Source organism: Macaca fascicularis, chromosome 10 (genome assembly GCF_037993035.2).
Source record: "Macaca fascicularis isolate 582-1 chromosome 10, T2T-MFA8v1.1".
Classification (NCBI taxonomy): domain Eukaryota; kingdom Metazoa; phylum Chordata; class Mammalia; order Primates; family Cercopithecidae; genus Macaca; species Macaca fascicularis.
This window is the reverse complement of record NC_088384.1, coordinates 85,797,357-85,825,131: the sequence shown is the minus strand read 5'-3', so window position 1 is coordinate 85,825,131 and position 27,775 is coordinate 85,797,357. Positions and strand designations below refer to the sequence as shown.

The 27,775-nt window shown below is 44.3% G+C and overlaps 1 protein-coding gene across 3 annotated transcripts; it reads right to left on the bottom strand.

The window, feature by feature from the left end:
• Positions 1–1,012: 1,012 nt before the first annotated feature.
• Positions 1,013–25,689, bottom strand: SIRPB1 (signal regulatory protein beta 1). 3 transcript variants are annotated; one of them, XM_065522917.1, is made up of 6 exons: positions 25,552–25,689; positions 16,050–16,403; positions 9,106–9,423; positions 8,185–8,517; positions 3,535–3,649; positions 1,013–2,931 (listed from the first exon to the last, which is right to left on the bottom strand). In XM_065522917.1, the coding sequence occupies exons 1-5, from the start codon at positions 25,622–25,624 to the stop codon at positions 3,537–3,539; spliced, it is 1,191 nt and encodes a 396-aa protein (XP_065378989.1). In that variant the 5' UTR covers positions 25,625–25,689; the 3' UTR covers positions 1,013–2,931; positions 3,535–3,536. The 3 variants fall into 3 exon arrangements, with proteins under 3 accessions (XP_065378989.1, XP_065378990.1, XP_065378991.1); XM_065522918.1 differs by having other exon boundaries at positions 3,535–3,613; XM_065522919.1 differs by lacking the exons at positions 8,185–8,517; positions 9,106–9,423.
• Between the last annotated feature and the right edge of the window lie 2,086 nt (positions 25,690–27,775).

Genomic DNA, 27,775 nt, shown 5'->3' with positions numbered 1-27,775 from the left:
GTGCCATAGTAAATTTACTGTAATTTGCATAGACCGCAAATTTCTGGGCTAGCTCTTCAGTCCCCAAATCACCATGGAAATAACAAAAGCTCGTCATGATCAGTAACCAGTCATGTTGCGTCTTTCAAAGTCTGTTGGTGATTGGTCCTTATGAATCTCCTACTTATACAACAAAGCCTATAGTTGGATTGCCTCCTTGTCTCCCAGTGATGAGCCCATATGACATTTTACAGAAATGAATAATTGAAAGAGGAATTTTGCAACCAAGATGACATTACAGTGAAGAAATGAGAAGTGAAAATGCTGCAAGTGAGGTTCAAATTGAATGTGAGTGGAATTCTAGAAGTACAAATAGTTGACCATGGCAATGTAGAGCCTGACGCAGGAACTTCAGGTAGGCAGCCAGAGGGAGGTAGTAAAGACAAACTCCCACAAATGGGAGAGGAGTGGTAACAAAAGGGCTGAAGATGTCCCAAAGGTTGAAATACCAGCAAAAATCTTCACATGAAAGGACTTTCTGGAGTGATTTCACAATATTGAAAATGCAAGGGATAACATGTTGGAAGCTAGTCCAAACTTAGAAAGATGGAAAAACACGAAGGTATAATAGAAGTGATGCTTCCTGGTTGGGCATGGTGGCTCATGCCTGTAATCCCAGCACTTTGGGAGGTCAAGGCAGGTGGATCACCTGAGGTCAGGAGTTCGAGACTAGCCTGACCAACACGGAGAAACCCCGTCTCTACTAAAAATACAAAATTAGCTGGGTGTGGTGATGCATGCCTGCAATCCCAGCTACTCAGGAGCCTGAGGCAGGAGAATCGCAGGAACCAGGGAGGTGGGGATTACAGCGAGCCAAGATCACGACATTGCACTCCAGCCCGGGCAATAAGAGTGAAACTCCATCTCAAATAAATAAATAAATAAATAAATAAATAAATGAAAAGAAATGATGCTTGCTCCATATATTAGCCTACTCTCACACTGTTATAAAGAACTACTGGAGACTGGATAATTTATGAAGAAAAGAGGTTTAATTGACTCACAGTTCCACAGGTTTAATAGGAAGCATGACTGGGAGGCCTCAGGAAACTTACAATCATGTTGGAAGGAGAAAAGGAAGCAGGGACCTTCTTCACATGGTGGCAGAAGAGACAGAGAGAGAGCGAAGGGGGAAATGCCACACACTCTCAAAAAACCAGATCTCATGAGAACTCACTGAGATCTTACGAGAACTCGCTGTCACAAGAACAGCAAGGGGGAAGTCCGCCCCCATGATTCAGTCACCTCCTACCAGGCCCATCCCACAACACATGCAGATTACAATTTGAGATGAGATTTGGATGGAGACACAGAGCCAAACCATATCACTCCATATCAGAAATATACAAGAAAAAGGCAAGCACTCTTCCAACTACTCTTGATACATTTTTACAAAGAAATAACACTTGAACTCTCAATGTTTCTAATGCTTTGAATTGCAGTACACAAATAAATATTTATTTCATTATAGTTTCATTGTCCTCTACATTTGTAACTGAGAGTGTGAGAGTTTCTAATATTTTGACAAAAAATGGTAAAGGTCACAAACTGATAATTGTTTTTCTAATTGGATATGGAGAATGCTTTCCTAGGTTTCAGGTTGCACAGTCATTTTTGCAATCCTGCACCGCCACGAAAAGCGAGAGCTGCCTGTATTCAGCATAATACTTATGTAAATAAGGGCTAAAAAAATTAATTAGGATAAGAGAAATGAGAATGCTGGGACAGAGAAAAGAAATAATATTTTCTACAGGGTAGTTTATAGAAGGTGCCTTTAATAAAATGACATTGAGCAGAGACTTGAAGGAGGGAGAGTGGGAGCCATGCGGCTGTGTTGGGGAAGAAGCAGAGAAGTGATATGATGTGACTTTTCCAAAGAATTGCTGTGGCTGAAAAATGAAAGCAAGAGGAGTGGTCCCAAAAGAGATGATGCTGGTTGGGACAGGAAGTGGTGGTGGAAGTGAGCAGTGTGCAGGTATGGATGTAACTCAGAGGTGTCCTGCAGCAGGACTGGTCCTTGAAAACCAATTGTTAAATTTCAGGAATTTTGCAATCTGGTTGTTTAAGTGTTGGCAGTGTGAAATTGGTCAGGTTGGGAGTTATTACACTAGAGAAATTGGCAAGCACTACAAAACAGCTTTTGGTTTTTCCCTTTCAGAAAGTCCACTGTTAAACATTTACCATCGCATGTAAGTGGACATAGGCATTTTGTAGGCAGAGTTGAATACGAGTTGTAAAGGGAAGTCAAAGAGGACTCCTTGATGTTGGAGTGTGGCAGCATTTCTACTATGAGCAGCAGGACTGGGAAGGCTGCAGGATGCTAGAAGAAATACTGTTCCCATCTCAGAGAGAGAAGGTAGAGTGTCTTTCTTTTTAGGTTTGAGGGATAGGATGCTTGGATAAAGAGGAAAGAGAATCATTTTTTTCTTAAAATCAGTATAGGGGTTCATGTGTATTCAGGAGGCAATAGAGAACCTCAACAAGGCTGGGGGAGTTGGAGTGGGCAGGAATCCAGAAGATGGGATAACTCTTGAGAGCCTGGAGATCGTCTGTGGTTTATGGTCACTCCCAAGGCGATGGATGGGAGGAGTCCTGGTGTGTTTAGATTTGGCGTGTTTATCACCTTCTAGGGAGGTGCCGTGAGTCAGTGCCCAGAGCCCAATCCCGTGGCCCCTGCTCAGGACCATGAATGGAGACCCGGCTCTGGGGCATCAACGTCTTGTGAAGGAGCAACAGGAGCCTGTGGGCAGGCAGACGTCACGGGAGAGGAGGCGTTTGGAGCTGAGTCTGGAGAAACTTCTCGCTGGCTCCTTCTCTCAGGTTGAACCTCTCAAGAAAGGAAGGAGGCAGCAGAGACTGAGGGTCCCACATGGCGGGGGAGGAGCAAAGGAGCTGTGGGAAAACACATCCACATTTATTCATCTGCTCATCATTCAAGAAATGCTTCCTGAGAGTCTGTTATGTTTCTGGGGCTAGTCTCCTGGGATGCCTGTTGTAGGGGGACAGGCAGGCCTCAGGTAGGACTCTGCCAGCTCAGCCCTCCTCCCAAGTCCTGATGCCCCCTCCTCCCTCCCTTCCACTCAAACACACAGAGGATCAGAGCAGGAGTAGCCCTCAGAGCAGCCCATCTGGGGATTCTCAACATTACTCTACAGTGGGGATTCTTTTAGCCCCATGGAGTCCCAGCAGTGGCCTGGAAGGGACCACCCACTCAGTTGGCCCTCACTTAGACCCCTCTGTCCACCTTTTCCATGAGACTCAAAGGGCACTGGGGACACCTTTGAACCCCCCTTGAAGCATCCCAACTTCTGCACACCTCCTGTGGGTTGGGAGTCCCACACAGGGTTCCCTGAAACTGCTAGGTGTCATAAAGGAGCCCTGTCACCTTCTGTAAACTCCACTGACCCTGAAGCTGCATGGCAAGTGAGCTGGGCCCTCCTGCTGGCCTTGCCCTTCTCGGCAGCCCTTGGTCAGTCCTGCCTCTCCCACACTTACAGTCAGGCCTTCTGTTTCCAGCAAATGTAGACGGCAGAGACACCAACCACCAGTAGCACCTTGGGGCCCAGGAGGAGAGCTACGAGGAGTAGAGCAGTAGGAGTCAGTGCCAGGCCTGGAAATCAGGGAAGAGGAGGAGCCATGAGAGGAGCCACCTGGGAGCTCATCTCAGGGGCCTCCACTTACACCATCTGAGGCTACCTGGGCCCATCAGTGCTCTGAGGCTTTTGAACTTCCATCCTGCTCTGGCTTCCCTGACGCCAGCCGAAAGCAAAGGCCAGGGAAAGTGGCTCCTCATTCTCACTCACCCTGTCCCAGGCTGTCAGCTTATCCTTCTGGAGGGAAAAGGTGGAGAGAGTGTGTACTCAGGTGTTCATACATACGGCAACTGGATTCCTCACTTGATCCTCACAAGCCTGTGGGGCAGGGATTATTATTCCATTCTGATGGGAAACTGAGGCCAGAGAGTTTAGGGAGTGCCCGGAGATTAGTGGGATCCAAATCTAGGGGAGCCCATCATTATGTCCCCCAGGGTGACTCCTGAGTCCAAGACAAGTCCAACACCCCAGGGTCATAAGAATGATTAGGAAAGGGTGGGCAGGTGGTGTGAGGATGGATTCAGAGTGAGAGAGCTGCATGCTGCCCTTCTTAGCCCCAGGAGTATTTGGATGACCCCATATTCTCATGATCTCAGGGAGCCCTCCAGGGACAAGAACTAATGAAACCTGTTGGCTGGAAAAGACCCTGGTGAGTCAGGGAAAGGGCCTCATGCTTGAGAGGGCCTCAGACATCATCTATCCCACCTCAACCCTAGTGCAGATGTCATCTGAAATTTCTCTGTTGGACACAGAGAGTCAGATCTAAGGAAGCACATGTTTGGACTCTGCATTTTTTAAATAAGGGGTTTTGGCTGTTAAAAGTAACAAAGGTATTATTTTTTTCTCTTTTTTATAAATTAAATGGTGCTGGTGGGTCCTTAAGGAAGGAAGGGAGACCTCAGCATCTGTGGCCGCTGGGGTGTTGCAGGCCGGCAGTTCTCAGCTGGGTGGCTCTCTGGGGCTTTCTCTCCCTTGAGGAGAGCTGCATTGCCCAAATTTACTCCTAGGGGGGAGCCCATGTGAGAGATAGACTGCATTGGGAATATGAAGGGCTATCCCCTCCCCTCAATGTAAAACAACTCTACAGGACCCTCCAGCCTTTGGCATCTCTGCAGGAGCAGCTCCGTGTTTGTCCTGCCTGCACTGTGGCTCAGCACCTCCCTCCTCCTACACTCCTGCCTCCTCATTCCCTGAGGCATGTTGACCCTGATAGCACTCTAGGATGCTTCCTGCATTCCTTAATCCATTCCCAGTTGGCCTCCCAGAGAAACTGACCTTGGGAAGTGGTTTGGAAAGCAGACTCTAAAATATAAGTTTGGAATCTGATTACTCATCATCTGGCAAGGAGGATCCCAGGGCTGGTGGTAAGTGGGGCTGGACAAGCCCTAACTTGCTTTTGTGTTGCAATTGATAACATTTTCACTGGCAGTAAACTGGGATGGTGTAACCCCAGGAAGGAAATTCCTTGCCATCAGCCTTTTGAAAACAGATTGGGAAATGGTCCTTATAAGAACAAAGGTGTCAGCTGTTGCTGGGCATGAATCCTTGGAAGAAAGACAATGAGAAACTAAGAGTGATTGATCATGAGTTAAGGTTCAGTGCTGAAGTCAGAGGACTTCTTGGCAGCACTGTAGATTCTTATTTTTTGGAGCCACAGGGCAGAAGGAATAGAGGATCGGGTCCTGGGCATCATAGAAGAGTAGCAGAATCACAGTGGAGGATGAATCTCAGTTTCAATGGCTGCTATGCTGGGATAGGGCCCTGATGGGGAAGTTGTGGGACCCTGAGATGTGGGAGGAGACATTTGGGTCAAAGCACTCAAAGATTGTCAGTTAACTTCGGAGTTGCTGGGGACAATTGCAGTAGCATAGCTACTTGTCTCTATAAATATCCTCCCCAAGCCAAAAGAAGAAACAAAAAAGGAAAAGTAAATTCTACACAATCCAGGCTGTAAATATTACTTGAAGAGAGAAGGCCAAACTGCAAAATGACTGTGAGTCAAAAGGGAACACTCACCTAACCCTAGTGCACAGTCTCTCACTAGGCTCCCACGCCACTGACGCAGCATGTCACAGAAGGCATCAGGCAGTTTGCCTGCCAGCCTAGACAACCTAAAATGCATTTCCAGACTCACTATATGAGCCAGGATGCTATGTCAGACACACTGAAAGCACCCAAAAATGGCAGCCCTGCTCTGAGCGCCAGTGGGTGGTTGGAAGTCTAAGGAAAAACTCAACCTTGTCCAGATGGTACAGAATCATCTCATCCTGTGCTACCTTGACAAGTACAACTATGAACCCAAGAAATATCATGAGGAGCAGGCATAGGAGAACTTCCAAGGTGGAAGAGCAAGGTTAAGAACCTGAGGACTGAGGAACAGCCCAGCAGCCAGACACCAGGGAGCCAACCCCCAAATACCAGCCCCCAGCCATGGAAAGTGATGAAGGGAGGACACAGAAAAAAGGAAGTCTCAAGTCAATAAACATAAGCTCCCACTTTAAGAAACTACAAAAAGTAGGGCAAATAAACCTAAAGCAAACAGGAGTGATAGGAATTAATAAAAAAAAAGAAAAAAAGAAAGAGAGAACAGATAATGAAACTGAAAACACAAAAACAATACAAAAACCCACTGAAATAGAGTCAATCTTTCGAAAACACCAATAAAATGGGAAAAACCTCTAGCATGACTGAAAAAAAAGAAAAGAGAAATGGCACATTTTCAGTATTAGGATGAAACGTGGGATACCATTGCAGACCCTGCAGATACCATTGAGTTATAAGAGGATATTGTGAACAACTCTACACACATAAATGTGACAACTTAGATAAAATGGACCAAAAATTATGCAAAGCACAACTTAGCAGGACTCACTCAATAGGAAATGAAAAGTGTGAATAACCCAAAACTATTAAGGAAATTGAATCTATGATTTTAAAATACCCAAAAATATTTCTGAGGCCCAGATCTTTCATAGGAAAACATAAGCATTTAAAGATAAATTAAAACCAAATTTGATACACAGGTTAATGGAGCTGAAAAGTTTTGGTAAAATTTGAATGTATACTCCATTTTAGATGATATGAGGAAATTATTTTAATAATTTAATGAAATTTAGTTATATGAATGCTTAAAATGTCAGTGGACAATGACATTGGTTTTGTGAAAAATGTCCTTGATCACATGATCACTCAATGTGCAACTGCAGGTGCATGCGTGAGCAAGTTTTCAGCGGACGTGACTATGCACCTTCCACACATCTCTGATGATGGAGGACATTTTTTCTCCTCTATGTCCTGTCTTTACTCTTCCAGCAGGCAGGGACATGAACAAATCAGTGACTCAGCACTGACCAGGAGATGATGCAAACATCATACTGTTTTGGAAGGAACCTGAGTCCTTATTCTTATTTTCTGGTGCCTCAGGGCAGAAAGAATAGAAGGTTGGGCCCCGGCCATCATTGGAAGAGTAGCAGAATCACAAAGGAAGATGAATCTCAGCTTCAATGGCTTCTATGCTGGGATAGGGCCCTGTTGGGGAAGCTGTGGGACCCTGAGATGTGGGAGGAGACATTTGGGTCAAAACACTCAAAGATTGTCATTCGACTAGAGGAGAGGGTCCCCCTCCTGGTATTATATGAGAGGGAAATAAGACATTTTTTGGTTATAGAAAGCGTAAACACTGGCCAAATTCAAGTCCTTGGGACAAAGCCCAGCAGAAGGGGAGAGTTTCTCTAATTAGCACAAATTCCCAATATAGCCTGGTAGTGAGCCTGTCCTCAGGGACCAGATTTACCATCATTAGTTTGGACCAATAACCTGATGTAATGGCCAGAAGTCTTCAACATCATCCCTCATCACTTCCTGAGTCCTGGTTTCCCCTTTGGTAAAACTCCAAAGTCACTGGGTGTTTGAAGCAGGAAAGGAGATCAGAGATGAACAGGAATTTGCACATGGTCCATGCGCAGAGTGACTGGGATTATTGTTGGTCAAATATCACCATCAGAACACAGAAGAGGCCTGTGCTGTGACCAGGTCACCTGGGGGCCTGCTCCAGGTTTCAGCTTCACTTGTCTTTCTGAAATTTATACAGCAGATGCCGGAGACTGCTGGGTGAGGTCACAGATGCGGATGGAAAAGTTTAGGATAAAACAGAGACAAGGTAGAGGTTAGAAAGTGTAAAGGGGAAGGTGGGGCACTGATGACACATGCAGAAGAAGGCGAGACACAGGACTTCATAAACAAATGCATCACGTCCCTCTCTCCTTTTTCCTTTAATGTATATTTACGCCAAAAGATTGATCAAGGTGTGCATCAAACTCTTGATGCACAGTTTCTCTTGTAGATGAGTTTTAAGGGTGTCTGCAAGTTGCCAATTGTCACCTTGAACCTTATAAGTAGTAGTGACCCATGGAGTATAGGATTTGGGGTCATGGAGCTGACATTAACATTTTACTTTATATTTATAGACTTCTAGCTTATTTTATGACAAGCATGAATACTACTTTTAACATTAAAGAAAAAGACAAAACTTAAAAATGGGAAGTAACCACACCATGGGTGACGTTTGAGTCCTGCTCCTTCTGGTGCGCTGAGATCTCCAGGGTATGGCTTTTGCTGACCACTGGCTGCCCATCATGCTTCACCTGGCAGGTGAGCACCACATCGTCCCTGTGGGCACAGGTGTTCACCAGGAGCCAGCTCGTCCAGTTGTAGGTACCATCCTTGTTCTCTGTGAGGGTCGAAGCTGTTTCTGTCTGAGACACATTTCCATTCTCCAACCAGGTCAGCAGGAGTCTCTGGGGGTAGAAGTTGCTCACCTGGCAGGTGATGTTCGCCTGGTTCTCTGCCCTCATGGACTGTTGAGTAACCTCCAAGAAGGGTGGAACTGAAACAGCACAGGGCAGAAGCTCTGACCTTGTGGCACAGACAGATCACAGGGAGGGCTCCATAATGTAGCTCCCACCACCACAGTGAGGGCATCACCAGGACAGTGCTAGGCAGGCAGCATGTGCTCAGACATTGAGGGTGCTCTTTGCATATGAGTGAAATTACTAAGCACAGTGCCTGGCACACAGTAGGTGCTGAAGGACTGATAGCTCCTACTAGGCTAAGAATGAGTGATATCTACAAGCACCACCCCTGGCATACAGTTGGAATGTAAGAACTGTAGCAAAATCAGTGAAATCGCCAAGCACATAGGGATTTGGCTCCCAGTAGGTGCTCACTAATTGTAGTTGTTCTTGGTGAAATAAATGAAACTCTCTAGCACAGAGCTTGGCACATGGTTGCTGGCTCCCTCACAGCTGCCATTAAAATGATAGTAAGTGACCGGCACACCTAGGTGCATGGCAGGTGGGCAGCATCGTCAGGGATTAGATTCCAGGCTATTCAAGATCTAGAGCAGTAGCCTGTGGAGAGGGGAGTGGACTTAGCAGCCAGAAGTGGGCTTAGGCTGGGTTTGAGGGTCTTCTACCTCGGATGGCCTCAGACAAGTTGGCAGTCCCACGAAGAGGGTCCCCCTGCAAGGTGACGTGGGCCACCTCGCAGATGACTTCAGAGTGAACGTCTCTGCGGGTCAGCACCACCCTGGCTGTGCTGCGGATGCTGTAGGACACGCTCTTTCCTGCGGGGTCCACGTTGGTCTGGACGTCTGAGAGCTCGTTCCCATTTTTGAACCATTTCAGGGTGATGTCTTTGGGAGAGAAGCCGTGGGACTCACAGGTGAAGCTCACTGTGTGCTCAGCTGTGGCCCTCACTGCGGGGCCCGATACCACGGGGGCAGAGGGTTTGGCTGCAAAAGGAGCATCGATAATCAGGAGACATTACTGAGATGACCATCACTAACAATAAGCGTGTGACACGTTAAGAACCTTCTGAGACGTTCGTTTTTAATCTAATAATGTCGGGAGGGCAGTCTCCTTTTCTCATTTTACAGTTCAGGCCACAACAGCTCTGAGAGGTGAGAACCAGCCCATGGTCAGACAGTGAGTAGGGGCAGGTCCCAGAGGGAAGTCCAGGCCTGAGTTCAAAGTCTTCTCCACACAGGGTGACTTCCACCAATCTTGGCATAGGAACAAAATTACTGACTGGTCTCCCTCCTTGTTAATAACTAGTCCTAGCTGGCCTCCCCCGGAGAGCTCACCAACCTCAGAGAGGGCATTTATAGAAGCCAATGTCAGGAACAGTGGCAAAGTGGCACCACCATGAGAGCTGCAGCCAGGCTGCTCAGCCCAGGAGAGGGGTGGCCTGGCACACCCAGTTCCTCATCTGCAAAATAGGAGGACGGCATTTCTACTTCCTGGGATGTCACCAGGATTAAATGGGGTGATGGAAGCAGTTCTGCTCTGGATCAAACACAGAAGATGCTTCTCGAAATTAAAGACAGATCTATCTTTAACCCAGATTTTACAGATACACAGAGGTCTCTCTTTGGGTGTTATACAAATATGAATCCTTCCATATTTTTATTCTTTTCACAAATATTTCATTCTGTCAAATAAAAGGCATTAATTAAGGATAAAGCTTTAACGTAGAGCCCACAGTTTGTAAGAGCATTGGAATGACACCTGCCAAAGGTCAAGCCATAGTACGTGCCATAGACCTGGATAACAACTAACTGAAGCCAGCGTCCGTGGGATTTTGATCTCTGTCACCTGGAGTACTTTAATTAAATAGCCAATGAGAACAGGTTTGCAGTTTAGGATTATTGACCAGCTAATGAACTGTTTCCAAAAACAACCTTTTGTGAAAATTTCGTATAAAAAGCTTTTCCTGCGTTTCCATACGGGACACTATTCAGGGTTTTGCTGACTCAGTGTATTCAAATTGCACCTCTTTATTTTTCCAATAAATGCTCTTTCCTTTGGCCTTCCTAACCATCATTGTTGTTGTTGTTGTTGTTAGTAGCTCTAACCTGCTGCAAGTCCTACATTTGAAAATAGGAAATTTGTTTTTGGCATCCGGATCTTCAGTTAGGTCAGGTTTGGGTCAAAAACAAGAATCGCTGAGTTCTAAGAAAGCCAAAGGGGGGTAATTTTTTCATTGTTAATTAATTACAAGGGACAAAGACCCAGGCCACACCAACAGGCAGAAACCAATTCTGGGCCCTGAAAGCAAACACACTGGAGAATCAGATCAATGAGGCGGTTTCTCCCTGTAGATGAGTTTTAAGGGTGTCTGCAAATTGCTAATTGTTACCTTGAACCTTCTGCCATCGTCTTAGAAAGCACATATTACACATGTTTGCCTTTGCCAATATTATCTTGCTTCCTAATACGCATGAAATTTTTTTTTTTTTTTTTTTTTTTTTGAGACGGAGTCTCGCTCTGCCGCCCAGGCTGGAGTGCAGTGGCCGGATCTCAGCTCACTGCAAGCTCCGCCTCCCGGGTTCACGCCATTCTCCTGCCTCAGCCTCCCGAGTAGCTGGGACTACAGGCGCCGCCACCTCGCCCGGCTAGTTTTTTGTATTTTTAAAGTAGAGACGGGGTTTCACCGTGTCAGCCAGGATGGTCTCGATCTCCTGACCTCGTGATCCGCCCATCTCGGCCTCCCAAAGTGCTGGGATTACAGGCTTGAGCCACCGCGCCCGGCCTGCATGAAATATTTTGAGAGCACAGTAAGGAGGGTGTCACTTGAAGATGTCAAGTCTTTGAGATACCAGCAAATGGGTGTCCCTTGAGGGCTGAGAGGCTGTCTTCAGTTACCATTTATTGAGGGCTTCTTGGCCACCTGACGCTGGCTGCTCTCTCTGTACCTCTCAGCACTTTAATCCTCCCTCCATTTCTTAGAGGGGGTCCTCATGTGAGCCCTTGTGTACGGCGAGACTCTGAGAGGATCCTTGCTGGCCAAGGACCAAAAGTAGATAGAAACCACACCCTGGGAAGATGAGCGAGGGTAAATGCAAGTGCATAGCCTGGCATGTAGTAGGTGCTTAATAAATAACCCCTGTGACTGTAATCATGAGGTTTGGTGATTACTGCTACTGGAGCTGCATAGCTATTCTTTACGCAACAGAACAAAGAGGAGCAGAAATACCAACGAAAGGCTCAAACCCTACTCACTGCAGCTGCCAGAGAAACCCAAATGATAAAAGGAGCAGCAACCACCATGTTTGGTGAACTGGCTTTCAAGTAAGATCACAGGTGAAGCTGGAAGCATTTTGGAAGAAGGAGGGAAAAGATACCTCAGTGACATCTGGGAGTGCTGAGGGAGGGAGGCTTCCGGGGCCGAGGAGTGAGGATTTGCTGGGCCTCCAGCACCTGCTTAGATACAAACGTTTTCAAGACAGAAGGTTCCCCAGCACTGAGGCTGCATCTGAGCGAGGCTTTGTCCCAGTCTCCTATCTTGGGCCCTGAGGCCAGTAGCACGGGAGGGGTCCTGTCCAGGCTTCTGGGGCCTCCCAGAATGTTCCCAGCATGTCTGTTTTGAAGCACCCATGGCCCAAAAAGCTGTTCTCAAAGCCCCAAAGCCTGGGGCACCGCTTTTGCTAGGGGGCTGTGTGTGAGAATCTTCTGGAGCCATTCAGAACTTTAGATGCCAGGCCCACGTTAGACCAATTAAACTGGCATTTTTAGGAGGATCCTGGGTCCAGCTTTGTTAACTTTTTTTTTGATAGTTTTCCCAGTGATTGTAATGAGCAGCCAAGGTTGAAAGCCACTGGACCCCAACCCAAACCCCATTTATACTTGGGGCCTAGTGATGCCCTGACCTGTCTGAGGTCACACAGCTTCACCCTAACAAGCTCACATTTATTGAGCATTTACTGTGTGCTCGTTGATGCCCTAAGCATTTTACACGATTTCACTCCTTCAGACTCTGCCCAGTCTGTGAGGTCAGCGTTACCATCAAAGGGTGAGGACATCGAGGTCTATGGTGGCAAAGTGCCTTGTCCCAGGTGGCAGAGCCAGGAAGAGTCAGAGCCGGGAAGAGGCCCAGGCAGCTGGGATACTGCCCGTGCTCTCCTAACCATCATTCTGCAGAAGCTCAATGATAACCTGAACACCACCACCACTGGGGCTCTGTGCACATCCTCTGCAATCCTCACAGAACCCGGAACGGGGCCATGATAATCAGCATCGCACCGATGGGGAACCCAAGGACTCAAGGGAAGGCAAGACTGGCTCAAGATCACATGATCTTGAAATAACACCTCACTTTGGGGGTGCCTACAGTGTGCTAGGTGATTTACAGAGAGAACCTTAAACACTTTCCACTTTCCTAAAGGAGTCCTTGATTGTCTCCATTCTACAGATGAGGAAACTGAGGCTGAACAAAATGAAGGCACTGTCTCCTCGTCCTCCATGTGTCCCAGTGGGCATTTCCTGTGTCCCACCAAGCAGTTATGTCCATTAACAGAGCAAGTGTTTTAGGTTCTTGAGCCCCAACACTGACAGCCACCTCAATTGTCCCCTTGAGATTCTAGATGTCATGTAATGTTAGGGAGAAGCCTCCTTTCTGGGTGCCCAGGCCTGCTTTCGCTGCAGCCATAAACGAAAGACAGTGGGCTCCTGACAGCCAGAGGGGAGAATCTAAACTCTTGCTCACATGGTCCCCAAACACTCTCTAGGAAATGCCTCATCTCCTCATCCTTAGTCCTCAGCGCCATGAGCGGACAAATATATGCTCTGCTGGGCTTCAGGAGGCTCTACTCTGTTCAATGGATGCTGCTGAGTGAAGGAGAAACAGCATAACATGAGGGGAGAGTCCTAAATGCTTCATGTGTGCTGAGACCTGTGCTTTAGGACCAGCTTGGCATATGATGGGACACATGCAGGACCTTTCTGATGGGAGTGTAAAGCCAACCCCTCCTACCCCTACAGGGTTATTGGTTTGTTTTTAATACTTTGTGCTGTAGAACTGAACAATGCAAGAGTTTAGAAAGAGAAGGTTGGAGCATTTCTCCACACTTGAAAAACCACAGCTGAGTGTTGCAGAGACAAGGGCTGTGAGTCAGACTGAGGGTTCCAGCCTTGCCTCACTGACCTGGTCCCAAGTCAGGTCTCCTCTCTGATCCTCAGTGTCCTCATCTTTAAAGGAGGTAGCAAATGGCTCCTCCCTCATAGCACTGGTTACAAGGAAACTCTGGCACAGCCACTGCTCTCTGGCCCCCTTCCCCGCCTCCCTCCTTTCTCATCTAACTCATCATTTAGACTGAGAGCATAGCAAAGAGGAGTGAGCACTTTACTAGGAGTTAGCAGATCTGAGTCACACCTGAGCCACCACTGGCTGTGACTGCCTGGGCTGGGGAGGCACCACCTGAGCCACCACTGGCTGTGACTGCCTGGGCTGGGGAGGCACCACCTGGAAACTTCAGTGTCTTTGCCAATATTATCTGCACAATCAGGATAAAGTCACCTTCCATGTCTAAGTTGAAGGGATACGAGGAGCTGATTTCAGACATTACTAGGCAATGCACATACATGTACATGAAAACATCATGTTTTATGCTTTACATATACACGTTTTTTAAAAAACTGTTAGTAAAGCTATGTGTCTTCTGGAGGTTCTGTTTTTTGCCTTTCCAAATTCCAGAGGCTGCCCACATTCCTTTCTCACAGTTACATCTTCCCATCACTCTAACCTCTTGCTTGCATCCTCACAAGTCCTTCTGCAATAATTAATCTCCTTCCTCTTTCTTGTAAGGACATTTCTTATACATTGTGTCCACCCTGATACCAGAGTCATATGTTAAAACCACTGTCTTAGAAATGTTTGAAGTAGGGCGAACATGGTGGCTGATGCCTGTAATCCCAGCACTTTGGGAGGCTGAGGTGGGCGGATCACCTGAGGTCGGGAGTTCGAGACCAGCCTGAAAAACATGGAGAAACCCTATCTCTACAAAATACAAAATTAGCCAGGCATGGTGGCCTATGTCTGTAATCTCTGATTGCTATGTCATCTAGGAGGGAAATTGGGCAATATTCTCAAATATGAAAACACACTATCCTCTGACCTAAGAATGCCACTTCCAGTGGGTGTCTCCCGCCTGAGTAGGGTGACACATGTACAAGGTCATCCACTGCATGATTGTTTTAGTGGCTAAGGTGGGAATAACTTACATATCCATCAACAGAAGACTGTAAAATAAAATTTGATATTTCCATAGATTATTTTTCATCTGTAAAGAAACTGGAGCAGCTCTCTATGTCCTGATGTGGAATCTTGCTATGGAGTGATAGGGTGTACGTTTGGGAGAAGTTTTCCAATCACCAGCGAGCTTTAGTGTCTGCATGTGAGGTGCATTGTGAACCTGTGGGAAACTGATGAAAAAAGAAATGCTGGCTCTCTGACCTGTGGTTCTGTTTGAGGAGCTTTTATTGAGCACCTATGACGCACCCGGCTCTTCTGTGGAGACAGCATCCAACACTGGGGAAGGAAAGAGACTGCCTCGATTCAGACATGGACTCTGGCTCCAATTCTGTCACTAACTGGTCCTGTGACCATAGACAAGGCCCCTGTCATGTCTTGGCTTCAGTCCCCCATCTGTAAAGGGGGTTGGGCTGGATGGTCTGAAGTTCCTTCCTGTGCTGACATTCCAGAATTCAGGAGTTAGGACGAGGCTCTTGAGCCTCTGGCAGGAAACCCCAAATAAGCCTTGTTGCTGCCTTACATGGGGAACCCCTAAGTCACCCAGTTGTGGGACCTCTTTCCTGAGGTAAGGGACGTTCTGAGATGACGCAGCTCTGCTCGGAGCCCATGGTGACTGTGTGACTCAGTCCCCGAATCCCACAAGGGTTTCCCAAATGGACCCACAGCAAATCCCAAACTTATTGGCATCTCCTTCCACCAGGCCATCAGATTCAACAGTGAATGTGCCTCCCAGGAATCTTCCCCGTAGGGTGTTTCTGAAGATTAAATTAAAAAAAGAAAAAAACACGATTTACCCTCTCCATGCCCTGGATGGATTTCTCCTCATTAGAAGGGAAGAGAATGTAAGCTTGGTGGGAAGTGCTTTAGATTGTTTCATTCACTGCTGTTTGCACAGCATCCAGGGCAGAGCCTGGTGCACAGTGGGGTCTCAGTGAGTGCCTGCTGCATAAAGAAGAGACTCAGCCACCCTGAGGGGGAAGCCTTCTCTGGAGGCAGAAGGCATAGTCCAGACTTGTGCCTGGGCAAGTAACTCAAATTGTCAGTTCCCTCATCTGTGAAACTAAAGGGCTGGGTCAGCTTTGGAAAGACAAGAGCTGTAGAGCCACAGACTGGGGATGCCTTCTTTTCCATCATTTACAAACCATGGACCCTCGAGCGACTACCATGACATCTCCAAGCCTCAATTCACGTGATCCGGAGAAGGGGTGACATCAGATCAAGAAAATGAGCAGCCACCACCACACCTGATTGTTGCTCCAAGAATGGATAATGTAATTATTGACTTATTGTCACACACCAGGGGACGAAGGAGGCCCGCACTGTACTCACCACGCACAGACAGCTCAGTGCCTGCTCCAGACTTCAACTCCACATCAGGGCTCCCTTTCCGGAACTTCACACAGTAGTAGGTGCCGGCATCTGCTGGGGTGATGCTACTGATGCGGATGGAAAAGTCCATGTTGTTTCTCTTTGTGGGGTCTGAAACAGGTGTTACCCGGGGAAAGTGCCCTTCTTGCAGATTGAAGATTAATTCCCGGCCTGGTCCAACTCCTCTGAACCACTGGATGGGACCCACAGGGATCAGGGAGGTCACAGTGCAGTTCAGAGTGGCCGAGTCTCCAGCTGCAACTGATATGGACTTCTCAGGCTGAATCACCTGCAGCTCCTCCTCACACAACCTTCCTGGAAAGGAGCACAAAGCAGTCATTTTTTCATCCTTACGTGATCCTGTGTGTTTCCCCCAGTGTTTATCAATGACTTTCGTTGACTGGGTGTACACTAGGAGCAGGTCTTGAGCTCAGCCCACTACATGCATTATCTCATTTAAGCCGCACAACTGGCCTGTAACATAAGACTGCAATAGAAGCGAGGACACTGAGGCACAGAGAGGTTCACTTTCCTTTTCCTTATTTTCTTTTCCTCTTTCCGTTTGCTTTCTTTTCTTTTCTTTTCTTTTCTTTTCTTTTTGAGACAGGGTCTTGCTGTGTCTGCTGCCCAGGCTGGGGTGCAGTGGCTCAATCACAGCTCACTGTAGCCTCAACCACCCAGGCTCAAGTGATCCTTTCACCTTGGCCTCCCAAGTAGCTGGGACCACAGGTGCATTCCACCATACCTGGCCAATTATTGCATTTTTTGTAGAGATACAGTTTCACCATGTTGCCCAGACTGGTCTCTAACTCTTGGGCTCAAGCAATACATCTGCCTTGGACTTCCAAACTGTTGAGATTATAGGCGTGAGCCACTGCGCCTGCCCAAGAGGTTAAATTTCAATGTAGAGCTTTGGGTTGAGGACCTGAGTAGAACTATTGAGCCCTCCTTGAAAGTGCCATGTTTTGCCAAATATGGCCTCCAACTGTGGCTACATGGAGTGTGGCACTTTTTGTATCGCTGGATTGGGTGGGGCCCTGTGACTTCTTTAGACCACTGAGTTTTGAGCAGAAGTGATGGGTATAATTTATGGGTTGTGCATTCAACTGCAAGAGCCTCTATGGATCAATTTCTCCCTTCCAGAGACCCACAAGGCTCTGATGGGGCCTGCTCCATTGCCTGGATGCGTGAATGACAGTTGCATGCAGAACTGCCAATACACACTGAATATGTAGCTTTCAGTAGAAATACAACATTGTTTTAAGCCCCTGGTAATTTTTCACCCATAGCATAATCACATTACCTAAGTTTCCTAATGCTGATGTGACAAATTACCAAAACTTAGTGTCTTAAAAAATGTTACATTTTATAGTTCTGGAGGTTAGAAGTCCAAAATAGTGTTACTGGGGTACAATCAAGAAGAAATGATAAAAGTCAAATACATAAAGATAGAGAATGAAACAGTGGTGACTACAGGTGAACTTGGGGGAGGTGATGGGGAAGTCAAAAGATACAAAATTGCAGTAAGTCTGACAAAGAAGTCCAGAGAATAAATTTGCAATCTGTGGGTTTTAGTTAATAATGTTGTATTGAATTCAGTATTTTTGCTTCAAAAGCACATTTTAGGTGCTGTTGACATAAAACACATGCAGCATAACTATGGGAGATGATGGATGTGTCCATTTGCTTAACTTTAATAATCATTTCACTACGTATATGTATACGTATATGAAGGCATCATGTTTTACACCTTCCATTTCGACAATTTTTAAAGAACTTTCAGCAGAGCTGTGTGTCTTCTGGAGGCCTTTCCAAATTCTAGAGTTTTCTCATATTCCTTTCTCACAGTTACATATTCCCACCACTCTAACCTCTTGCTTGCAACTTCACATGCAAACATCCTGGAATACAAGGATGTTTCAATGTCCTTCTCCAAGAATTAATCTCCTTCCTCCTTCTTATAAGCACCCTTGTGATGTATTAGCTCCACCCTGATACTAAACCCAGATGTTAAAATCACTGTCTTAAAAATGCTGAGAGGTAAAGGAAATAATTGATGAAGAACTAAAGGAATATAAATGTCTTAACAAAATGAGAATGTAAGGAAAGAGAAATTATATGAAGAAATGAAACAAACTTAGGAATGGAAAGTACAATAACTAAAAGTCCACTAGAGGAGTTCCCTAATGGGTATAAGCAGGTGGAAGAATAATCAGAAAACTGGAGGACGGAATAATTGAAATTATTGAGACTGAGGTATGGGTAGAAAATAGAATAAAGTCTAGAGCACAGAATCTAAGGGAATTGTGAGACATTATCAAATGTATCAACATACACCTTACTAGAGTTCCAGGGAGAAAAAAGAGAAAGAGAGAAAGGAATAGAAGATTACTTGAAGACATAGTGGGCAAAAATCTTCACAAACTTGATAAAATACAGGAATCTACGAATTTAAGACACAGAAAAAACAGAAGTTGAACTAAAAAATAAACTCAGAGACCCACACTAAGACACATTATAACCCACCTGTTGAAAACTAAAGTCAAAGAGAGAATCCTTAAAGCAGCAGGACAGAAGCGATTCCTTGCATAAAAGAGACCCTCAATAAGATTTTCAGCTGAGCTCTTATACAAAGCACTGAAGTCCAGAAGATAGAGGGATGGTAAGTTCAAAACATTAAAAGAGGAAAAATATATCAATCATGAATTCTATACCCAGCAAAGTGTCCTTCAAATACAAGGGACAAATTAAGATATTCTCAGATAAACAAAAGCTAACAGAGTTCATGACCACTAAACCTTACCTACAGGAAATACTAATGGGGGGGGGGGTTCAGGTGGAAATGAAAGGATGCTGCATGGTAACTCAAAGTTGTATAAAGAAATAAAGATGTCCAGTTATGTGTACATTTTTAAAGAATCATGCTTCAATATCCCACAAACAAGCTGCGAGCACCCTGCCCAGGTGACCAGGTAACCAGTATTTTAAAGCTGGTCCCTGCCACAATTCCTCCTTTTGTCCTCCCCTACTGTGACTTAGTGACATTGAAACACTCTAGTAAAACCTATCATGGTTTTTGCTTGTGTCCCTCACCTTGACTCCCAGTAAAGGCACTTGCCCAGGAATCCCATCTCTCTTGCCTATCCATCTGCTTGATTGAGCCTGCTCCTTGGGAGCTCCTGGCACATGGCTTCCTTCATGGCCTGCCCTTCTGCCTTCTCTAGGAACTGTGAATATGCCTCTTCATATGAACTTTTCATGGCCATGCTAGAGTGATCCTCCAAGATTCAACCAGCAGGAGTCACTCTAACATTTTCAATAGTAATGGCAATGAGGATGGGATCATTCTAAACTCGGGTGGAAAGTTCGTAGGAAATGCCTTTGACTCCTCATGACTTACAGAATTGCTACTCTGATTGGCTCCACAATTTGAGAAGGCTTTTTACCCTGATGACTTTCTTGTACTATGCTATGTACAGCTTTGTGTTGCCTTTTGGAGTGCTGCCATGGCTCTCCATCCTGAAGCAAGGATCCTGTTCCAATATCAATAATGACATCCACCTTTCTTCAGGAGCACAAGTAGATATAACATTGGTAACACCTCTTCAAAGAAGATTCATGTGATATGCATATTAATGTCACATAATCCAGCATCTGTAAGTTTTTTTTGGGATGCCCGTGGCAACATATTTACAAATTTTACTTACAAATTAAAATCAACGGGTACTCCTGTTAGTGTCTTTAAATGAATTAACAAACAAAAATATCTCTTCTCTGTAGAGACTTCGGCGATGTCTTTCATGCCTCTTGGAGTCTCTAGACCACTCATGACGGCTATATATTTCCTCAGGGCCTTGATGCAAAAATAATGTTCTTTGTGGCCTATGCTATACTCCATTAAAACAACTGACTGGTTACCTACTAGAATCTCCTGACTTGGAGTCCAGATTTAAGGATAATATTTTCCTGTTGCAAATCATTAACCATAAATTGCCCCACAGGCCAGGCTCTGCTCATCTGAAATGACACCCATTGAAATTTGAACTTGCACTACAACACAAAATTAAAATCACTGCCAGGTACAGCTGCACACCTTTTCTGTTGACAGTTGACATTATTACTACTTGGTTTGTTGATGCAACAATCCTCAACCAAATACTAGCAAACTGAATTGAGCATCATATTAGAAGAATTATACAATACAAGCAAGTGATATTTATTTCTGGAATACAAGGATGTTTCCATGCGCAAATGACCAACAATGTAATATATCATATTTATAGAAGAAAGAGAAGAAACGCATGATTAACTCATTTGATACTGAAGACCATTTGACAAATTTGGAGATCTTTTTATGACAAAAACCATCCATAAAATGAATATATGAAACTTCTATAAAATAATAAAAGTCATATACGCATACTTTATTTTCACTTATTGCTGTCTAATATGCTATTTTATTTGCCTATTTATCATGTATATTGATTACTGTCATTCTCCCCAGTGGAGACAAGCAACAAAAGGGCACATACTTTTTCTTTTTCATTCAACAATGTTCTTTGTTAGGTCCTGGCACATAGTAGGTATTCGTTAAATATGTGTATAATGTGCGAATTGCTCAGTGGAACATTTTCCCAGGAGACTAAATATTATATTTTAAGTGAATTGCTTTTATGAAATTTGCCGGAAAATGTGTTTCCCATGTGGGTGAATTGGTGAAAAAATATTGGGTTGCATACACGCAGAAATCAGAAGAGTCAAGGAGAAGAAAACCACAAACCCTTTTCACACCACATCACCTTCTCGCCCTCATGAGCAGCACCTGCAGAAATTTCATGGAATAAGATCAAGACCAAAAGTGTTTGAGAAGAGTAGTGGTGAAACCTGTGATCTCTAGAGTCAAAGTGCCTGAGTTCAAATCTAACTCTATCAGTTACCAATGAGTAACCTAGGAGCACTTTGTGCTTCTGTTTCCTTATTTGTGTTGGAGGGTGAACTTGGAACTTGGATATAATGGTTACCTGAGGTCAGAAATGTAAGCGACTTCCCACAGTATCTGGCTCATGGTGGGTATTCAAAAATTGTAAAGTTATTACTTGGTAGATTTCCTGAGGCTTGGAGGCTTCAATGGACATTAGGTGATGATATGGATATGGACATGGATATGAATATAACGACAGATATAGATAATATAGGCATGATTCTCTGTTACTTTTATCCCCTTCTTTCTTCTTCACCCCTACCATTAATGGAAGAGCGAACTCCAAGAGAGGAATGTGCAAAAGTTCTGTTTTGAGGGAAAGTGTATTTTACTAAGAAGTCTGCTTACCTGTTGCTTAGCTTAACAGATTGGGGGATTTTCAGGGGTAAGGTGACTGAGGTAGAAAGGAGGGAGAATGACTGGGCAACAGAGAAAATCAAACATCTCTTTAATGTGCTTTCCTGTAGACCAAAAAATAAGTTGAAGATTACAGTAAGGGAAGTCTTACTACTACTACTACTACTACTACTACTACTACTACTACTACTACTGCTCTATGTTTCCACATGATCAAGTTAGATTTATCCCAGGAATTCAAGGATGGTACAACATTCATAAATCTCTAAATGTGATACACTATTTCAACAGAACAAGGGACAAAAACCATATGACCATACAACACAGGCAAAGAAAGCATTTGACAATATTTAACATTTTTTAATGATAAAAACTCTCAAGAAATTAGATATCAAATAAATGTTCCTCAACACAATAAAGGCCATACAGGACATATCCATAGCAAACATCATACTCAATGGTGAAAAGTTGTCAGCTTTTACTCTAAGATCAGGAACAAGACAGATGTCCACTCTCAAGATCTCTATTCAACATATAGTATCAGAAGTTCTATCCAGAATAATTGCACAAAAGAAGTAAATAAAAGTCATTCAAATCAAAAAGGAAGAAGATAAATTATCCCTGTTTGCATATGGCACTGTCTTACATAGAGAAAACCCCAAAATCTCTAAAAACTTTTAGAATCAACAAACAAATAGGCCACAGATATAATATATGAAATCAATGAGTAAAAATCAGTAGTTTCATACACTTATAGCAAATTATTGGGAAAAAAAATCAGTAAAACAATTTTATTTACAATTGCTACCAAAAAGGGTAAGATAGCTAGGAATAAACTTAATCAAGGAACTGAAATACCTGCACACTGAATAACTATAAAACCCAGATTAAAAAAATAGAAAACAAATAACAGAAAGATACCCATGTTTGTGGACTGGAGAATTACTATTGTAAAATGTTCATACTACCCAAAGAGATCCACAGATTCAATTCAATACCAGTAAAATTTCAATGAAATTCCACAGAAATGGACCAAACAATCCTTAAGTTCATATTAGCCATAGAAAACCATGAATAACTAAGGCAAGTTTTAGCAAAAAGAACAAAGCTAGAGGCATCACACAGCTTGATTTCAAAATCTTCTAGAGTGCCATAGTAATCAAAACAGCAGGGCGTTGGCACAAAAAGAGACACATAGACCAATGGATCAGACCAGAGAGCCCAGCAATAAATTCACACATTTGCACTCAATTGACTTTTGACAAAAAGGTCAAGAAGACACAATGGGGAAAGGTCAGTCTCTTCAAAAAGGGGTGTTGGGAAACCTGAATATCCAGGTATAGAGAAATGAAATTAGACCTCCGTCTCATGCCACATACAAAAATCAACTCAAAATGTGTTAAAGACTTCAATGTAAGATCTGAAACTGTAAAAGTACTAGAAGAAAAGTTCCATGATGTTGGTCTGGGCAATGAATTTTTGGATACGACCCCCAAAACACAGGCAACAAAAGCAGAAATAAATAAATGGCACTACAACAAACTAAAAAGTTTCTACACAGCCAAGGAAACAATCAACCGAGTAAAGAGACAACCTACAAAATGGGAGAAGATATTTTCAAACCATACATGTGACGAAGAGTTAATATGCAAAATATGTAAGGAAGTCAAACAACTCAATCGTAAGAAAACAACCCAAGTAAAATATGAGCCAAATAGTCATTTCTCAAAAGAATACATTAAAATGGCCAGTCAACATATAAATGATATCCAACCTCACCATTCTTAAGATAAATGCAAATTAAAACCACAGTGATCTATCATCTCACACTTGTTAGAATGATTATTATTAAAAAGATGATAACTAGTGTTAGAGAGTATGTGGAGAACAGGAAACCCTTACACACAGTTGGTGGGAATGAAAATTAGGCCATCCATTAGTGAAAACAGTATGGAGTGTCCTCAAAAATTTAAAAATAGAATTATCATATGATCCAGCAATCTCACTACTGAGCGTATATCCAAGGGAAATGACGTCCGCATGTCACAGAGATATCTGCACTCCCATGTCCACTGCAGCATTATTTACAATAGCCAAGATATGGAATCAACCTAGGCGTGTATCAACAGATAAATGGATAAAGAAAATGTGGTCTACATACATACACAGTGGAATTCTAATCAGTTGTACAAAAGAAGGAAATCCTGTCATTTACAACAATATGAATGAACCGGGACGGTATTATGCTAAGTGAAAAAAGCCAGGCACAGAAAGACAAACACCACATGATCTCTCTCGTATATGGAATCTAAAAAAGTTGAACTCAAAGAACTAGAGTAGAATGGTGGTTACCAGGGCTAGACAAGGGGTGCAGTTGGGTAAGTATTAGTCAAAGGACACACAATTTTTTTTCAGATAGGAGAAATTAGCTCCAGATATCTACTGTACAATATGGAGTCTATAGTTAATAAGATGATTTATATCCTTCAAAATTGCTAAGTGCATAAATTTTAGGAGTTCTCACCATAAAAATTGTCAGTGTGTAAGATTATGCATATGTTAATTAGCTGAAGTTAGTCATCCAGAAATGTACACATGTCATAATATGTTGTACATGAGAAGTATACTTTTCTCAAATCAAAATAAAAAACATTTTCTTAAGCTTTAATTGAAATTAAAGTTGGAGAAACTGATAAAAAATGAAATCTCATGTGTGTGTGTGTACACACTTACAATCACTTTTATGTACACATGCAGGGATCTCTAACCCCCAGGCTGTGGTTGGGTACAGGTCCGTGGCCTGTTATGAACTGGGCTGCACAGGAGGAGGTGAGCAGCCAGTGAGTGAGCATTATTGCCTGAGCTCTGCCTCCTGTCACATCAGCAGCAGCATTAGGTTCTCATAGGAGTGTCAACCTTATTGTGAACTGTGCATGCGAAGGATCTAGGTTGTGTGCTCCTTATCAGAATCTAACTAATTCCTGATGATCTGAGGTGGGACAGTCTCATCCTAAAACCGTCCACCCCACCCACCCAATCTAGGTCCTTGCAAAAATTATCCTCCATGAAACCAGTCCCAGGTGCCAAAAAGATTGGGGACCACTGCACACGTGTGTGTGTGTTGGTATCTGTTATGGGCAGAATGTGTCCCCTAAAATGCATGTGTTGAAGCTCCAACCCTAGCACCTCAGAATGTGACTGTATTTGGAGACAGGGTTTTTAAGAAGCAGTTCAGTTAAATGAAGTCATTGGGATGGGCCTTAATCCAATATGAGTGACGGTCTCATAAGAAGAGGAGATGAGGACACAGACACACACACAGAGGGAAAATCATGGGTTGAGACACAGGGAGGAGATGTCTTCTACAAGCCAGGGAGAAAGACCTCAGTAGAAACTAATCCTGCCGACACTTTGATCTTGGACTTTGGCCTCCATAACTGCAAGGAAGTAAATGTGTAGTTTCAGCCACTCAGTCTATGGTTCTTTACTATGGAAGCCCTAGGAAAGGAATATAGGCCCCAATAAGCAGCAAATGCAGAACTTCTTAAAGAGGAAGAGGCGACCGAAAAATGGGTGGTAAGACTCAAGTCACAGGGGAGGAAGGATCATGGGGGAACACAGGACAATGTAAGGAGCACCCTTAGGGAGGACAGTGGCTGAACATCCCTGGGAAACACTGCACCTCTGCCCAACTCAAGAAGGCACCATTTCAGACTTCACTTCCTCTGTGTGTTGAATACAGAAGGCTGGGTCTGGAGTCACACAGCCCTCTCAGGCTGTCTCTGAGCTTGCTCTGTCCTTGGGTAGGTTGTTTGGCCCCAGAGTCTCAAGACTGGTAAGGATATAAATAATGATTTTTCTGTGTTAGTCAAATGAAATAGATCAAAATGTAAGTAATTGTGGTGGTGGTGATTCAATCATCCTGTGACTCTGGTAGCCAGCTGCCTCTGGTAGCCAGTTGCTGATCCACAGAGAAAGTGCTCAACTCCCTGATTTCCTGCTCTGAGGCCCCATCTTTGGCCTTCCTTGGCAGCACTTGTGGTTGTCTGGAATCCCCAAAGGTCCAGGGGCAGGGCATTGCCACGGCAGCAGAGAGAAAGGGTTCTAGCCCAAGGCAATGCTTACCTGTGAGTCCCAGCAGTAGAGTCAGCAGCAGGAAAGGACCAGGAGGGTGGGGCCAGGAGGCTGTGACAGGCATCCTGAAGACCTCAGGAGCCTGCTCTGTTCAAACGTCTGTGGTGGGGAGATGTCAGGCTCTGCTCTGAGGAGAGAAGACAAGCCCCGCCTCCCTCGATTCAAGAGGAAGTGGCTATGATGGATTGGGACAGTAACTTGCTTTTAGATTGTAACATAGAAATCAGGCACAGCAGGCAGCTACAAAGCACAGAGTTACTCGTGCTCCATTTTCAGGAGAATCAGACAGGCTGAGCAAAAATAATGCTTCCTCCTCAACTGAGGCCTGTGTTCTCTCCACATGGCCGCCTTCCCCATCTTCAGGTCTTCTTGGTGATTTGCCAGCTGAGGGTCTTGGGTCAAGAAGTTCTGTGGTTGTGATCTGTGCCCTAAACTCTCCATCTTAAGACCCTAGGATGTAGTTGGCTTGTTGCTTCATTCTGCACCAGCCTCAACCAAGTGCTATTCAGCAGGGCGCAGCAGGAGGGATCACAAGGACCCTCTTGATGTTGGAGAGGAAACAGGTCTGCTTTTGAAATGATTCTTTATTGTAATCTTTTTTTTTTTTTTTTTTTTTTTTAGACGGAGTCTTGCTCTGTCGCCCAGGCTGGAGTGCAGTGGCCCGATCTCCGCTCACTTCAAGCTCCGCTTCCCAGGTTCACACCATTCTCCTGCCTCAGCCTCCAGAGTAGCTGGGACTACAGGCGCCCGCCACCACGCCCGGCTAATTTTTTGTATTTTTAGTAGAAATGGGGTTTCACTGTGTTAGACAGGATGGTCTCGATCTCCTGACCTCGTGATCCGCCCACCTCGGCCTCGCAAATGCTGGGATTACAGGTCTGAGCCACCGCGCCCAGCTATTCTAAACTTTTACTGATATAACTGGCGAAACGTAGCCCAAATTCAGTCTAATCTGGACTTTGGCACTTTCATGGGCTTGAATCCAGTAGAAGAAATCATTTCCCGACTTCTTCGAGGAGAGCCAGTAGTTTTAGTTTAGTAAGGATCTGTTTTGTGGGGTGAAGTGAGGGTTGTGGGTTATGGAAAAAGGATAGGGTTATGATTGGGGGAGAATATGGCGGACAGGTTCCTGAGGCCATCACATCAACTTTAATACCTTTTGTTCTGCACAGAGGACCTACAGGATTCACCACTGTGTTCAGATGGGAAATGGGGAGAGAGGAAATATAATTGCCCTCCCCAACTAAGGAGTTGGGGAAGTCATTGCACCCACCTACGCTCAGTTTTGGTCTCTAAACTGGGCGTTATAGTATTTCATTGCAGTGTTTTAGTGGCGATTAAAGGAGATAATGACTGTACCATGCCTGAAACCCAGTAGGTTATTATTGATGTTAATGGCGCCAGGTGAAGAGCGGGAACTCAAATGGTGTTTTTGAATGGATCCCTACTGCATGGTGAGTTGCCCACCAGTGGCTTTCTCCCAGCAACCCAGGCCTCCTGAGACCCAGATTATATGATGTACTTGGACTATCCCTGCCACTCTGAGATCAATTGCTTTCTCTTGGATTCTCTGCATCCTGCTCCTTATAATCCACAAATTAATTTGTTCTCTCACTATTCTCAGCTGTGTGACTTTCAAGAAGACACTTGACTTCTCTGAGCCTTATTTTGATTGTATGTAAATGGAAGTTATAACGTGCACCAACATGCACCTTGTAGAAATGTGGTAGGAATAATATAAACCATAATGAGTGCTTGACTCATCATTAATTTTAACCAAAAAATATGGCTATAATTTTTTTTTATGGGAAGGGTTCACTGCTTTCCTGCCACAGTTGTGCTTTAGAAAAACCACCTTGTTAGGAGAAATGGTTGTATCATCTATGACTAAGAAAGGCCTGTCTGGAAGCCTCCCTGTCACCTGCTGGGTTTTAGGTCCTTCATCTGTTATTGTCAAAAGAAAGTGTAAAAGTTATCATATTCTCATTCAAAGTTCTATTCAATGTGGCACATGTGCACAGGCGAAATCTTCCCATCCTACTCTATACCAACAAAAATGAAAATGAAAAAGGATAAAATTAAGTTAATCCATGACAAATTACACTTAAAAACAAGACAATCGTCTTTATGTGACGTGAAGGAATAGTAGCAGTTATCATTTACTAAGGATGTCCTGTGCCCCAGAAATGGTGTCAAGCATTTTATGTCAGTTACT

Excerpts from the sequence above, each read along its gene's own strand:
- SIRPB1 (XM_065522917.1), bottom strand. The coding sequence starts at position 25,624 with ATGCCTGTCACAGCCTCCTGGCCCCACCCTCCTGGTCCTTTCCTGCTG. Across the intron at positions 9,424-16,049 it reads CACTGAGCTGTCTGTGCGTG|CCAAACCCTCTGCCCCCGTG; the intron begins GTGAGTACAGTG and ends CTCCTTTTGCAG. Across the intron at positions 3,650-8,184 it reads GGACTCAAACGTCACCCATG|GCCTGGCACTGACTCCTACT; the intron begins GTGTGGTTACTT and ends CCTGATTTCCAG.